General features: G+C 38.0%; 1 protein-coding gene across 2 annotated transcripts; it reads left to right on the top strand.

The window, feature by feature from the left end:
* The first annotated feature begins 2,181 nt into the window (after nt 1-2,181).
* LOC18054431 (nascent polypeptide-associated complex subunit alpha, muscle-specific form) lies at nt 2,182-11,735 on the top strand. 2 transcript variants are annotated; one of them, XM_024192361.1, is made up of 14 exons: nt 2,182-2,728; nt 3,731-5,182; nt 5,277-5,411; nt 5,509-5,592; nt 6,329-6,451; nt 6,561-6,767; nt 6,869-6,940; nt 7,045-7,137; nt 7,262-7,333; nt 7,448-7,816; nt 7,909-8,199; nt 8,571-8,960; nt 9,037-9,280; nt 10,623-11,735. In XM_024192361.1, exons 1-14 carry the CDS (start codon nt 2,647-2,649, stop codon nt 11,311-11,313), a joined length of 4,305 nt encoding a protein of 1,434 aa, XP_024048129.1. In that variant the 5' UTR covers nt 2,182-2,646; the 3' UTR covers nt 11,314-11,735. The 2 variants fall into 2 exon arrangements, with proteins under 2 accessions (XP_024048129.1, XP_024048130.1); XM_024192362.1 differs by lacking the exon at nt 6,561-6,767 and having other exon boundaries at nt 2,183-2,728.
* Nucleotides 11,736-12,313: the final 578 nt, after the last annotated feature.

The raw sequence follows: 12,313 nt of genomic DNA, 5'->3' as shown, positions 1-12,313 counted from the left end.
TTTAGTGGAGTAGATTTGGAATTAAATAATTGGGCTAGTTTAATTACAGGCCTAATTATTGTAGCCACTATTGTATGTTCCCAAATGATCCCCGGGTTAGCTCATTTAATTGATTGCACCACTATTGGACTAATAAGTAGGATAACTAGGTATTTGGGTCAAAAGCCTAAATATATCATTTAGTGGGAGGCTCCATTTAATTAGTTTTTGTGTAAGGGGCCTTATGTTATTTTACAAGGTGGTCCCCTATTGAAAAAGCAAATAAAGTGAGTTTTATTTTTTTATTCTTTAGAGCCTAGGGTTTTTACTAAAGGGTGATATAAAAGGCTTATTTTTCTCTAAAGAAAAAGAGAGCAGCCACTTTATACAGATCGGAGAATAAGATTTTTCTCTCTATTGTTGAGAGAAAAATTTTCTCATGCTAATTGCTTTGGTAGTGATAAAGGCGCTCACACGTCGAGTGCAGATCGAACCTGAGTCATAACCTGGAAGATCATTGGTGACAGTTTGTGATCTAATAAGCGTGGTGGTGACAGATCGTGATCTAACAGGAGTGGTGATGGCGGATCGTGATCTAGGAGCCTAAATCACTTCAGCGGAAAAAGTCAACTCGGATTTTCAAGGTAGGATTTATAGAATACAAATTCTTATATATTATATGAGAGCGATCTTCAAAAGGTTTTATAAAAAAATTAAAAACCTAATTTTTCCCCAACAAAAAAAACAAAAGAAAAGTTCTGAACATTTCAGAAAAGAAGCAAAAATTTTAAATATGTTTGTGTTTAACATTGTTTCTCCAGCAGTAAAAATAAAAAAAAAATTGTTTCTCAAGTAGTAATTGTCCAGTGGCACATATGCCCTCGAAATGCTTGGGTGCATGAATTTGAACCCTGAAGGGGAGTCCGTTTCTCTTCGAAGTTATTTTTTTTAAATATATTAATGCAGAGGTGAGTATATTTTAACTTTAAATTTTGACACAATTTCTAATACATTGATCTTATGCAAATCCAGAAGCTCGAAATAGAAACATTAAATTCTACTTTTTGACATTAAGTTTTTATTATTTGATTGTATAAAATCAATGGATCAGAAATTTGTTTCAAATTCAAAACTTTAGTACATTAATTAACATATTAATGCATCATTCATATGTAGGATTACGGTTGTTAGGGCTATTATTTTGGAATCGATACATATACAACCATCATATAAATGATTATCAACAAAATTATAGGGTAGATTCTTAACTAAATGATTGATTATCAACAAAATTATAGGGTAAATTCTTAACTTAATGATTATTTGACAATCTATCAAAATCTCATACATTATTTGACAGTCTATTAAAATCTCATACAAACACACTCATTTTTAGATTCCAACAAATTCTAGAAAAGCAATTTTTTTAATAATAAACCAATTCCAAATGGAGTGGAATATTAATCTTAATTTTTGTTATTAAAGAAAATATACGAGCTAAATCCTCATCAATTAGTTTTCTTTTTTAATACATATTTTTTCAATCGTAAGATAGACAAATGGACCCATAAATAAAATTACCCCGAATAATTTTCCTTTCTTACAAAAACCCTTCAATTGTAAAATATAAAGCTATTTGATGATGAAATGACCTAAAACTCCAAAAAGACCCAAATCTCTAATCACCGTCCATCAATGTCTGATACCGATGTTGGACCACATTTTAGAATATACTAAAAATATATAAGCTAAAAAATCCATCGCTTTTTTTTTTTCCAAAAAGCTAATTATCATTAAAATAAAGGACCAATAGTGATGTGTCAATTGTCAAATTATTTAATCTGGACACATGCCCACATCTCACAGACACACTCTCTCTCTCTCTCTCACAAACGGTCACTAATCTCAAATTGGCCAACAGAAATACAGAATCAACTGAAAATCTGCAAGAAATATTAAAAAAAAAACCGTCATGCACAAGCAACCCAACTAAATAGTAAAATTAAAATAATTATAATTAAAAACTCAATAAATTTTTTTAACCCCCCACGTACTATTAGTTGGGTCCAATAATTTCCCAATAAATCTAAATTAACCAAAAGAATATCTCTCTGACTCTGAGAGTCTGTTACTTACGTGGTTAATGCACTTGCCTTGTGTTTTACAGTAACACTTAAGTCTTAAGCTATGTTATTGTCTTCGTGTCAGTTCTGGTTGTGTTTTCAATATCAATAACACTCGTATTTTCAGTTTTGAGTTTTTACAGCATCCATGAAAATAATAATACTCTCTCTCTCTCTCTCTCTCTCTCTCTCTCTTTTTTCGGGGTGCAAAGTTGAGAGTTTAAGTTCTGGGGAGAGCATTAAACAATAATCATTAAAAATAGCTCTGGTTCTTCTCACCAAACTTAAATATTATTTTGTTTTATTTTTAATTTTTCCTTCTGGGTTTGGCCTTAAACTGCCTTGTCATTGCTTTTCTTTTACTTTTTGTGGGTATTTGTTAATGTGACATCTCTGTTATTGTTTCTTCCCTTCAAGCTATCAACCAGTGTCTTAATTTAGCATTCCATTTTCAATTCCATTTTCTTTATTCTTTTTAAAATTGTTATTACTTGTTTATCGTCATTGAGGGGTTGGTTTTGAGATTTGGTTTTATGGGATAGTGATGGGGTTGGTTATGCCAGTGATTCTTCAGCTGGTTAAGCTATGTGTCATTGGTTTTGCTTTCACTGTTCAAGGATCTGCAGGTAAGTTTATCTTTTTTCGTACTTCATTTGTTAAATGATTATTTGATTATACCCAGTTAGTAAAACGATTTGATTTTTTTTTTTTTTTGAAAGATTCATCATTTTTGTGTTACATCAGTGATTGCATGATCTGGGTTGATGTGAATTCGCCTGTGTTATTTATAAGAGCAGAAATGTGGAGAAGCTGAACATGTTTGTTCAGTGTCAGTATTGTGATCAAATTCTTAGTTTCACTGATCCAATGAGTAGAGGTGGACAATTAAGAATTAATGTGAGTGATTTGAACTCTGGCATTTCCATTATCTGCAAATGTCATTGTCTGATAAAATCAGATTGCAGAATTTGCCTGGATTCAGTTTTAAGTCCGGAGGATTGTGGTTGTAAATTGGTATACAACTTTTTCTGAGTGTACCTACAGCCAATGTTTTACTGATCTATTTTATTTGTATCACTTAGTGTTCAAATAGAATTTTATTTAGCATGATCTATCTTGCCCATAGCCATAGCTCGGCTAAGGCTGCATTTGGGAATGATTTCTGCTAAGGCTTTTTCTGGAAAAAAAAAAAGCTTTTTATTATGTACATACTGCTTATAGTATGTTTATGGGTGCCTCATGCATTCTCATTAGGTGATTAAGAAGGTTTTGGGTTTAGGCGCCTTTGATAAGTGGTTTTGTATCTGATCTTCATCAAATCATGTGCGCAGGCTAGTTTCTAAGTTTTTTCCTTTGTAAAAACTAAGAACCGGACAAAGATTTCTGATGGTTCCAAATTCTCTTATGCGAATAGTGAGTACAATCATTAACCAAAAATTATTTCTTTCTGGTGAAACATATAATGAATGCTTTCATCAAATGATTAAGCTCACGTGTCTTGGTTTTATGATGCATGCGGAGAACCCCTAAGTAAATATTTTAGTGGATTGTTTAGATAGTAAAAATTAATAAGTCTCAATTATTAACAGCTTTTATGGTTTTTATGCTAAAACATTTACTTTGTTCAGGGCATGGAATCCCACCATCTCCAGCAATTATAGGAGGACACTTTCTACTTCCAAGACTACCAGTAACATTCACCCTAAAGCCCCATCTTCTAGGAGGACACGCACCATCGCCCATAGAATTGCCAACACATTCTGCTCCTCCACCCGTAAATATACCATCCTTTTCACCGAGTACACCAGCTGTATCAGCGCCATTTGATATGGCTCCGCCACCATCTTTGATCCCAACTAACCCAGTGGCGTCACCTCCATCTATTACAGCTCCTCCACCCGTCAATATGGCCCCTCCACCATCTTTGATCCCGACCACCCCAGTGGCGTCACCTCCACCTATTACAGCTCCTCCACTGGTCAATGTGCTCCCTGCACCATCTTTGATCCCAACTACTCCACTGGCATCACCTCTGTCCAGCAAAGCTTTTCCGCCTGCATCACCTCCATCTAATGCAGCTCGTCCGCCTGCATCACATCCATCTAATACAGCTCGTCCGCCTGCATCACATCCATCTAGAACAGCTCCCCCGCCTGCATCACATCCGTCGAATACAGCTCTTCCGTCTAAAACAGCTCCTTCGCCCGCATCACATCCGTCTAATACAGCTCTTCCACCTGCATCACTTCCATCTAAAACAGCTCCTCCACCAGCATCACATCTTTCTAATACAGCTCCTCCGCCCGCATCACATCCCTATAAAACATCTCCTCTGCCTGCATCACATCCGTCTAAAACAGCTCCTCCGCCTGCATCACATCCGTCTAATACAGCTCCTCCGCCCGCATCACATCCGTCTAAAACAGCTCCTCCGCCTGCATCACATCCGTCTAATACAGCTCCTCCGCCCGCATCACATCCGTCTAAAACAGCTCCTCCGCCTGCATCACATCCGTCTAATACAGCTCCTCCGCCCGCATCACATCCGTCTAAAACAGCTCCTCCGCCTGCATCACATCCGTCTAAAACAGCTCCTCCGCCTGCATCACATCCGTCTAATACAGCTCCTCCGCCCGCATCACATCCGTCTAATACAGCTCCTCCGCCCGCATCACATCCGTCTAATACAGCTCCTCTGCCCGCATCACATCCGTCGAATACAGCTCTTCCGCCCGCATCACATCCGTCGAATACAGCTCCTCCGCCCGCATCACATCCGTCTAATACAGCTCTTCCGCCCGCATCACATCCGTCTAATACAGCTCTTCCGCCCGCATCACATCCGTCGAATCCAGCTATTCCGCCTGCATCACATCCGTCAAATACAGCTATTCCGCCCGCATCACATCCGTCGAACACAGCTCCTCCACACGCATCACATCCGTCTAATACAGCTCTTACGCCTGCATCACATCCATCTAATATAGCTCCTCCACCTTTGTTTGTTCCCGTGCTACCAAGTGCTCTTCCAGGGAAGGCACCTGTCAGCCAGAGTCCGATCTCACTTCCCGATGCTCCAGGTATAGGACTGGTTAGTGTTTTGTTGTGCCCTTTCGCAAGTTTGAACTTTACTTTTTCTAAGATCAGATTTTTCTTATTTATTGTCTACTTCAGCTGCAACTCCTCGGGGGAATTTTCACCGACATTCACCTGCCATTCACCCAAGCATGCCAGGACCTTTGCCACCAGTTGCTCAGAAAAGAAATGCATCAAATAGAGAGGCTCCCATCGCCGAGCCAATTGCTCCAGGTTTAATGATATTATATGGTTACATTATCATGAAATTTCTAGTAGATATCCTTTTGACCTGGCTTCCATTTTCATCTGTTTCTGAAACATCACATAGGTCCATTTCCACCGGGGAACTCAAGACAGAAGTCCCCAGTGGCCCGCCCAATCATTCCGGGAGGAACACCTACTGCATCACCCGGTATGCCTTAATATATTTATACTTTTCTTTGAAGCTTCTACCAAGGAGACCGTTTAAAGTGGAACTGGTTTTATCTTCTTCTTTCAATGAAGTACCATCTTCATCACCAATTAGGAAACTGCCACAAACCCCACCAGCCGTCCACCCAGTTGTGAGAGGAGAATCTCTGAGAGGATTCGACATCTTCATGTCTTGGTTGAGGATAGACACTTAAGTTTCAAATGAAGGAGGTTTTGATGGTTTAATGAAGTGCTTAACTCTACACAACCATTTTCCTTCCCATCTGTCTTTCTAAACTGCTTTGCCTTGAGGAATCACAGCTTGGTTTGAAAAGTGTCCTCTCTGTATCTTCACTTTGAAGATTCGATAACATGTCACAGATCACTGTAAATGTTATGATTAACATGGTAGTTGAGCAACATAGGTGGCGCTACACACTGTTATTAATTACAACTGCTTGTTTGGTGGCACAACTGTCGAATGAAAAAGAACATGATTTGTACTGCTTTGTTCTCTCTCTCTCGCTCTCTCTCTCCCGCTCTCTCTCTCCCCCCTTTTTTTATTCTTTCCTCATCTTTTGGAAAATATGCATTTACGAGTATCTTGTGTGTATCCAATATGTTCTTGTAAATACTTTGTAATCAGTAGTTAAATATCAGTGGTGTCATTTCCATATTCATAGAAGCTCTATACACTGATGAATTTTCTTTTGGTTGGTCTATGTATGAAATTGCAGATCCTGATGTACCTCCATCAACCCCGCCCTTAAGTGTTGATGGGAAAAGGGTTGGAAAACCTGTAGCCGAACCTTCATATGACATACCAATACCACCACCTGTGAACCATTCCCCATCAAAAGGTATACTTCATAACTCTGACGAATTCAGCCAAATAACCGACATAAAGTATTATAATGAAGACAGCAGAGATTCTCTTGATATACTTTAAAGGTTCTTTTTCTGCTACAGCACCTTCTACACACAAGTACATGAGGCACTCTAATCATTCTCCTCTTCCACCGTTTTCTTCTCCTAAACCTCCTCAAAATAATGGGAATGATACTCCTGTGTCCTCACCTTTGGCCTCATTTCCTAAGCATCGTGATGTAAGGAACAAAATTGCCAGCTCTCCTGCTCCATCATATTTTATTTCTCCTACCACCTCCATACATCAAGGTCTAAAGTTTATACCTGAGGCATGTTCCAAGCTGATATATGATTATGAGTTATTATGTTCTTTAATGAATATCCTATTTTCCTTTTTATTTTTTATATAGGTCCAGTCGTTCCTCCATCATTTATTCCTACCAGCAGGAAAAGACACTATGGCCCTCCACCCCTTAATTCAGGTACCAGAATGGTTAATGCCACTAATACTCATTCAGACCGGAGCTTTAGCAGTGAAATGAATGGCATTTTAACTCTTAACGTTATCACTCTCTGTGGCTTTCAGTTTCCCCATCCCATTCTCCCCTTCCAACACCAGTGAGTCGTGTGCCAACTTCTCCTTCACCATCTCCAACGAGTGCATCTGGCCAGACTGAATGTGAGAAAGCTCGCATCACTTTCCTTTTTAATTTTATTGTACAGTTACATTTTACATCAAAATTTTCTTATTTCATTTGTTGCCTACTTAACGGCTTACCTTGGGATATGTTTGCATTTCGAAGTGCCTCTTTTACCGCCTAAAAGTTCTCCGAGTGAACCCATACGAGCATTTCCACCTCCCCCTCCTAATGCAGGTATGCGACACTAGGTTCTCTTTATCTCTTGGGTTCCTAGAGTGTTCTTTTTCATTGTCCTATAATATTCTTTGACTTAGTAAGGTATAATACAATGGTTGATTATTTTTGTAGATTGTTCGACAACTATTTGCACAGAGCCATATACAAATACTCCACCTGGCTCACCATGTGGCTGTGTCTGGCCCATGCAAGTTGGACTACGCCTTAGTGTTGCACTGTATACTTTCTTTCCTTTGGTCTCAGAGCTAGCAGGGGAAATTGCTGCTGGGGTTTTTATGAAACAGAGTCAAGTAAGAATTATTGGAGCCAATGCTGCAGAGCAACCCGATAAGACAGTTGTCCTTACAGACTTGGTACCCCTTGGAGAAAAGTTTGATAATACCACAGCATTTTTAACTTATCAAAGATTTTGGCATAAACAAGTTGTTATAAAATCTTCATACTTCGGTGATTATGAAGTATTATATGTGCGCTATCCTGGTATAATAATATTCACTTTCTTGGTTATCTCCTTTCAAAATTATTTTTATGTATCAAACCAGTGTATTTACATAGAAATACCGCATCTATAGGTTTACCTCCTTCTCCGCCTTCAGCATCTTCAAGTATTGGTATAATTGATGATGGGCCATATTCTGGAAATAATGGAAGGGCAACAAAGCCTGAAGGGGTCGATGTGCCAAAGAGGCGGCAGAAATATGGGCTTAGTGGTGGCATGATTGCTATTGTTGTTCTGTCAGCCTTTGTAGCTGTTGTCTTATGTTCAGCAGTTGCTTGGGTTTTGTTGTTCAAATATAAAAGTCATGCTTGTCAAGCAGAAGAAGTGCCACAATCTTTGCAAACATCTCATGTAAAACCATCAGGTAGCTATTATTTTTACAGCCGGGTGCAATTTTTTCAGTTGGTATTGACTGGGTCTTCCATAAGTTGATTTCTCAAGATGATTCTAAATATTTAACATTAATCTTTCACCATAAACTGCTCCATATAATGAATCTGGCTAGATGTTCTCATCTAATAAAGCATGGTTGGCATATATGGAAGATAATAAACTAGTTATCAGTCTTTTGTGCTAACATGATCAATATATTTCATATGCATTAATGTATAATTGTTCTGATCTTGTTCTATTATCATAGTCTTAACTGTATAATTGTTCTGATCTTGTCCATCCACGAGCAGTGCTTCTATTTTTGACTTCCTTCTGTTGATATAAAAGCACTTAAATTTTCAGGTGCTGCTGGGTTAATGGTTGGCAGTGGTCTTGATTCGGCTTCCTTGTCATTTGGATCTAGCATTGCAACTTATACAGGGTCTGCTAAGACCTTTAGTGCTAGTGAAATAGAGAAAGCCACTGGTAATTTTGATGCTTCAAGAATACTTGGGGAAGGTGGTTTTGGGCTTGTTTATAGTGGTGTTCTTGATGATGGAACTAAAGTGGCTGTGAAAGTTTTAAAGAGAGTCGATCAGCAAGGAGGCCGGGAGTTCTTGGCTGAAGTTGAAATGCTAAGCCGCCTGCATCATAGAAATTTGGTGAAGTTGATTGGCATATGTATTGAAGAGCAGGCCCGCTGCTTGGTTTATGAACTCATTCCAAATGGCAGCGTTGAATCTCATTTACATGGTAGTTGTTTCAGGATAAATGAATGGTTGATTCCCTGTTAAATGCTCTTGTTGATGTTAGTTTTCTTTGTTATCAGGAGTAGACAAGGAATCCGCTCCTCTTGGCTGGGATGCCCGGCTAAAGATAGCTCTTGGTGCTGCTCGTGCTTTAGCTTATCTTCATGAGGATTCAAGCCCTCGTGTCATACACAGGGACTTCAAGTCCAGCAACATCTTGTTGGAACATGATTTCACTCCAAAAGTATCGGACTTTGGTTTGGCTCGATCTGCCATGGATGAGGAAAGCAGACACATATCGACACGTGTCATGGGTACATTTGGGTATGAGACCTTCTCCTTCTTAATATTCAACTCATCTTATCACCCTGGCCATTGCAATATGGAAAATTGCATGGGTGACGGTATGAAAATGAATCAATCTTGAAAGGTTTGTCATGCATTCATTGCTTGTCAGAAGGAATTATAATTCTTTAGAGTAGACTCAAGCTCTTGCTGGCACCTTTAGTGACTGCCCATAAGCTAAATCAGCATTGTGGAAATTGCTATGTCAAGGATTCGGGGGACTCATCTTAAAATACCTAGAACTTTTTTTTTGCAGTAAATGGCTTTTGAAAGAAACAGGAAAAAAAATGAGGAAGTTCTTGCTCATTGTCACATCACCACTTTATCAAAATGGTGAATTAACATTGGTGAAATTTACGACCCCACACAGACTTTTGCTATTTTGGCAGCCATCTTATAGCATCACCTGATGAATAAAAGTGGCTGTCTTCAACTGCCACCATAGTATGTGTCAACGACGGTTTTGAGTTACTTCAAATCGTGTCCCGTGGTTTTGAAAATAGTCATTGCGGCCTGCAGCCATTAGCCAATCCCGTAAACTTTTCCTGTTGACTGTCTTGACCAATGCAGATACTTTTCTCCCCCTGGGTGCTTACACTTGATTGAAAACATAGTTTTACCCCTAAAAGCATTCATATGCTCTCCTAGACTTGATAAATAAGTAATTTAACGTGCAGCCTAAAATTATTATTTAAGAAAGAAAAAACAACTTAGTCAATCTTTATCTTTTTGTTACTGAGTTTAGTCGTTAAGTTGCATGCTTGTAGGTAATACCATTGCGGAGAAGAGGTTTAATCAATTCAAGGTTATTTCCTAGATTATTGAACACAGTGGATTGTTGAAATAGCCAAGTCATGTATTAAAATTTTTGGTTTTATAAGGAGAGGAAAAAAAATAAAATATTCTGCTTAATTGAGAGAGTAATTTTAATGTGGCTGATCATCAGATGAATTAGTGTAACATGCCTTTTAGAATAGCTTGTGTGCACTTTTGTGCAAAGTTATTGAACTTCCATGGTTCAATTTTGTAGAAGAGTGGCTTTAGGAGAGGATGAATTCAGAGCTATTTAATTTTTTTCTTGTTTCGTAAATCAGCTTCTCTTCTTGAGCTTTGTCCCCAACTTACAAACTAAAACCCGAAAGCAATAATAAAATCTCCAACCACACTAAACAGTGAAAAAAAATTGAAACCATAATATAGTTAAAATAAAAGCTGATGCTGAAGTTGGTTCCAACTGCTATTTTTTGTGTTTTTTCCTGGGGGTTCTGTTAATGCTTTGATTATTTTAAAATGTGAATTCTTAACAAATAATTTAATCCAGGTATGTCGCTCCTGAGTATGCAATGACTGGGCATCTTCTTGTAAAAAGTGATGTTTACAGCTATGGTGTAGTCATTCTTGAGCTCCTGTCTGGTAGAAAACCTGTGGATATGACTCAGCCTCCCGGTCAAGAGAATCTGGTTGCTTGGGCTCGTCCACTCCTCACAAGCAGAGAAGGGTTGGAAAGAATTATAGATCCATCTCTAGGGAGTGATGTCCCTTTTGATAGTGTAGCTAAAGTAGCAGCTATTGCTTCAATGTGTGTACAACCCGAGGTACAACACCGTCCTTTCATGGGTGAAGTTGTGCAGGCCTTAAAATTAGTGTGTAATGAGTGTGATGAAGCAAAAGAAGTGGGTTCGGCAAGTTCTAGCCAAGATGATATGTCCATTGATTTAGACTCAAAGGTCAGTACTGGCTCGGGACAATTGCCGGATCCTTTGCAAAGACATTATTCAGTTCCGAACTATGATCTGGGACTTGATACAGGGAGGAGACTGTCACTATCGTATTTATTCAGCTCATCAGCAAGATCTGGAAAGGAGGAATCTGAGTTGTTTAGGAGATACTCAAGCTCAGGTCCTTTGAGAACAGGTAGGGGCAGACAGTTCTGGCAACGAATAAGAAGACTGGTGGGGGGAAGTGATAGTGAGCATGGTGCTGTGTTCAGCTTATGGCCAGGCTCATATTGAATGCTTAAAATACACTTTTGTGTAGATTGATTTTCCTTCCTCGGAACATTTATTATCAAATTAACCGGCAGGAGTAATTAGGTCCTGCGGCACGGAACTGGACAGCGAGCAAGTTGGATGGAACTGCAGACTTGTTCATGCATGAGTCCAAGGTGGAAACTGGATTAACGTTAATAAATGTGAAATTGATGACAAGGGCTGGTCTCAAAAGACAGCTAAGTTGGCTGAGTTGTGGAAACAATAACAGTGATGATTTGAGTCACGGCCAATCCGCCATGTATTGAGAGAGAGAGAGAGAAGGAAATTCTTTTGTTACTGAGATGTACAGAGTGTAGTGTGTCATAATATTAGTCTGTACATTACATTTTAGAGCAGTGAATTTTCAGTTAATTATGGCCATTTTCTTCGGTAGAGAAACTGAACCTGGTATCTTATGATTAGAAAATTATCTGTTTCTATTTTTTTTTTTAAATTGATTAGAGTTTAAGCCGGTAATATTACAAATTTTTAGAAAAAAAAAATGAAATAAATAATGATAAAATTTTGATTTTTTTATAAAAACATTATAAAATTTTGTTAAATGGATGACACCGTCATATTGCGATAAGAAAAAAAAAAAAAAAAGTCAGGTTATTGCACGAAATCTAGACACCATAAGAAAACAGATTAGATTTGTGGTAGCTCAAATTTAACACAACTCTAAGGTGACACAACACAAATACAATAATAAGCAACTAGCATAAAATGATATTTATGGTTATTTTAATTGTTTCTTATTGTATCATTTATTTTTCTTTTTTCGTTTTTGAATGCAATGCATATAATTAACTAGGTCATTGTTTTTTTTTAAAAAAAAAGAAAAAAAAGGCTTATCAAATGAAAAAAAAAAGAATGCTACATATACAAACACTTAAATGTATGTAAATAAATAAATAATTGTGAATTTCTCCTACTGAAATTAATATACACCACCTATTCTACTATTGTTTTTTATAATAGC

Source organism: Citrus clementina, unplaced genomic scaffold (genome assembly GCF_000493195.1).
Source record: "Citrus clementina cultivar Clemenules unplaced genomic scaffold, Citrus_clementina_v1.0 scaffold_1, whole genome shotgun sequence".
NCBI classification, from domain to species: domain Eukaryota; kingdom Viridiplantae; phylum Streptophyta; class Magnoliopsida; order Sapindales; family Rutaceae; genus Citrus; species Citrus x clementina.
Note: the sequence above shows the minus strand (reverse complement) of the source record. Positions and strands in the feature narration are given on the sequence as shown.

Bases quoted from the DNA above. Each gene is read 5' to 3' on its own strand.
- LOC18054431 (XM_024192361.1), top strand. From the start codon at position 2,647: ATGGGGTTGGTTATGCCAGTGATTCTTCAGCTGGTTAAGCTATGTGTC. The intron at 5,412-5,508 runs GTTTAATGATAT...AACATCACATAG, and splicing joins CGCCGAGCCAATTGCTCCAG to GTCCATTTCCACCGGGGAAC. The intron at 5,593-6,328 runs GTATGCCTTAAT...ATGAAATTGCAG, and splicing joins AACACCTACTGCATCACCCG to ATCCTGATGTACCTCCATCA.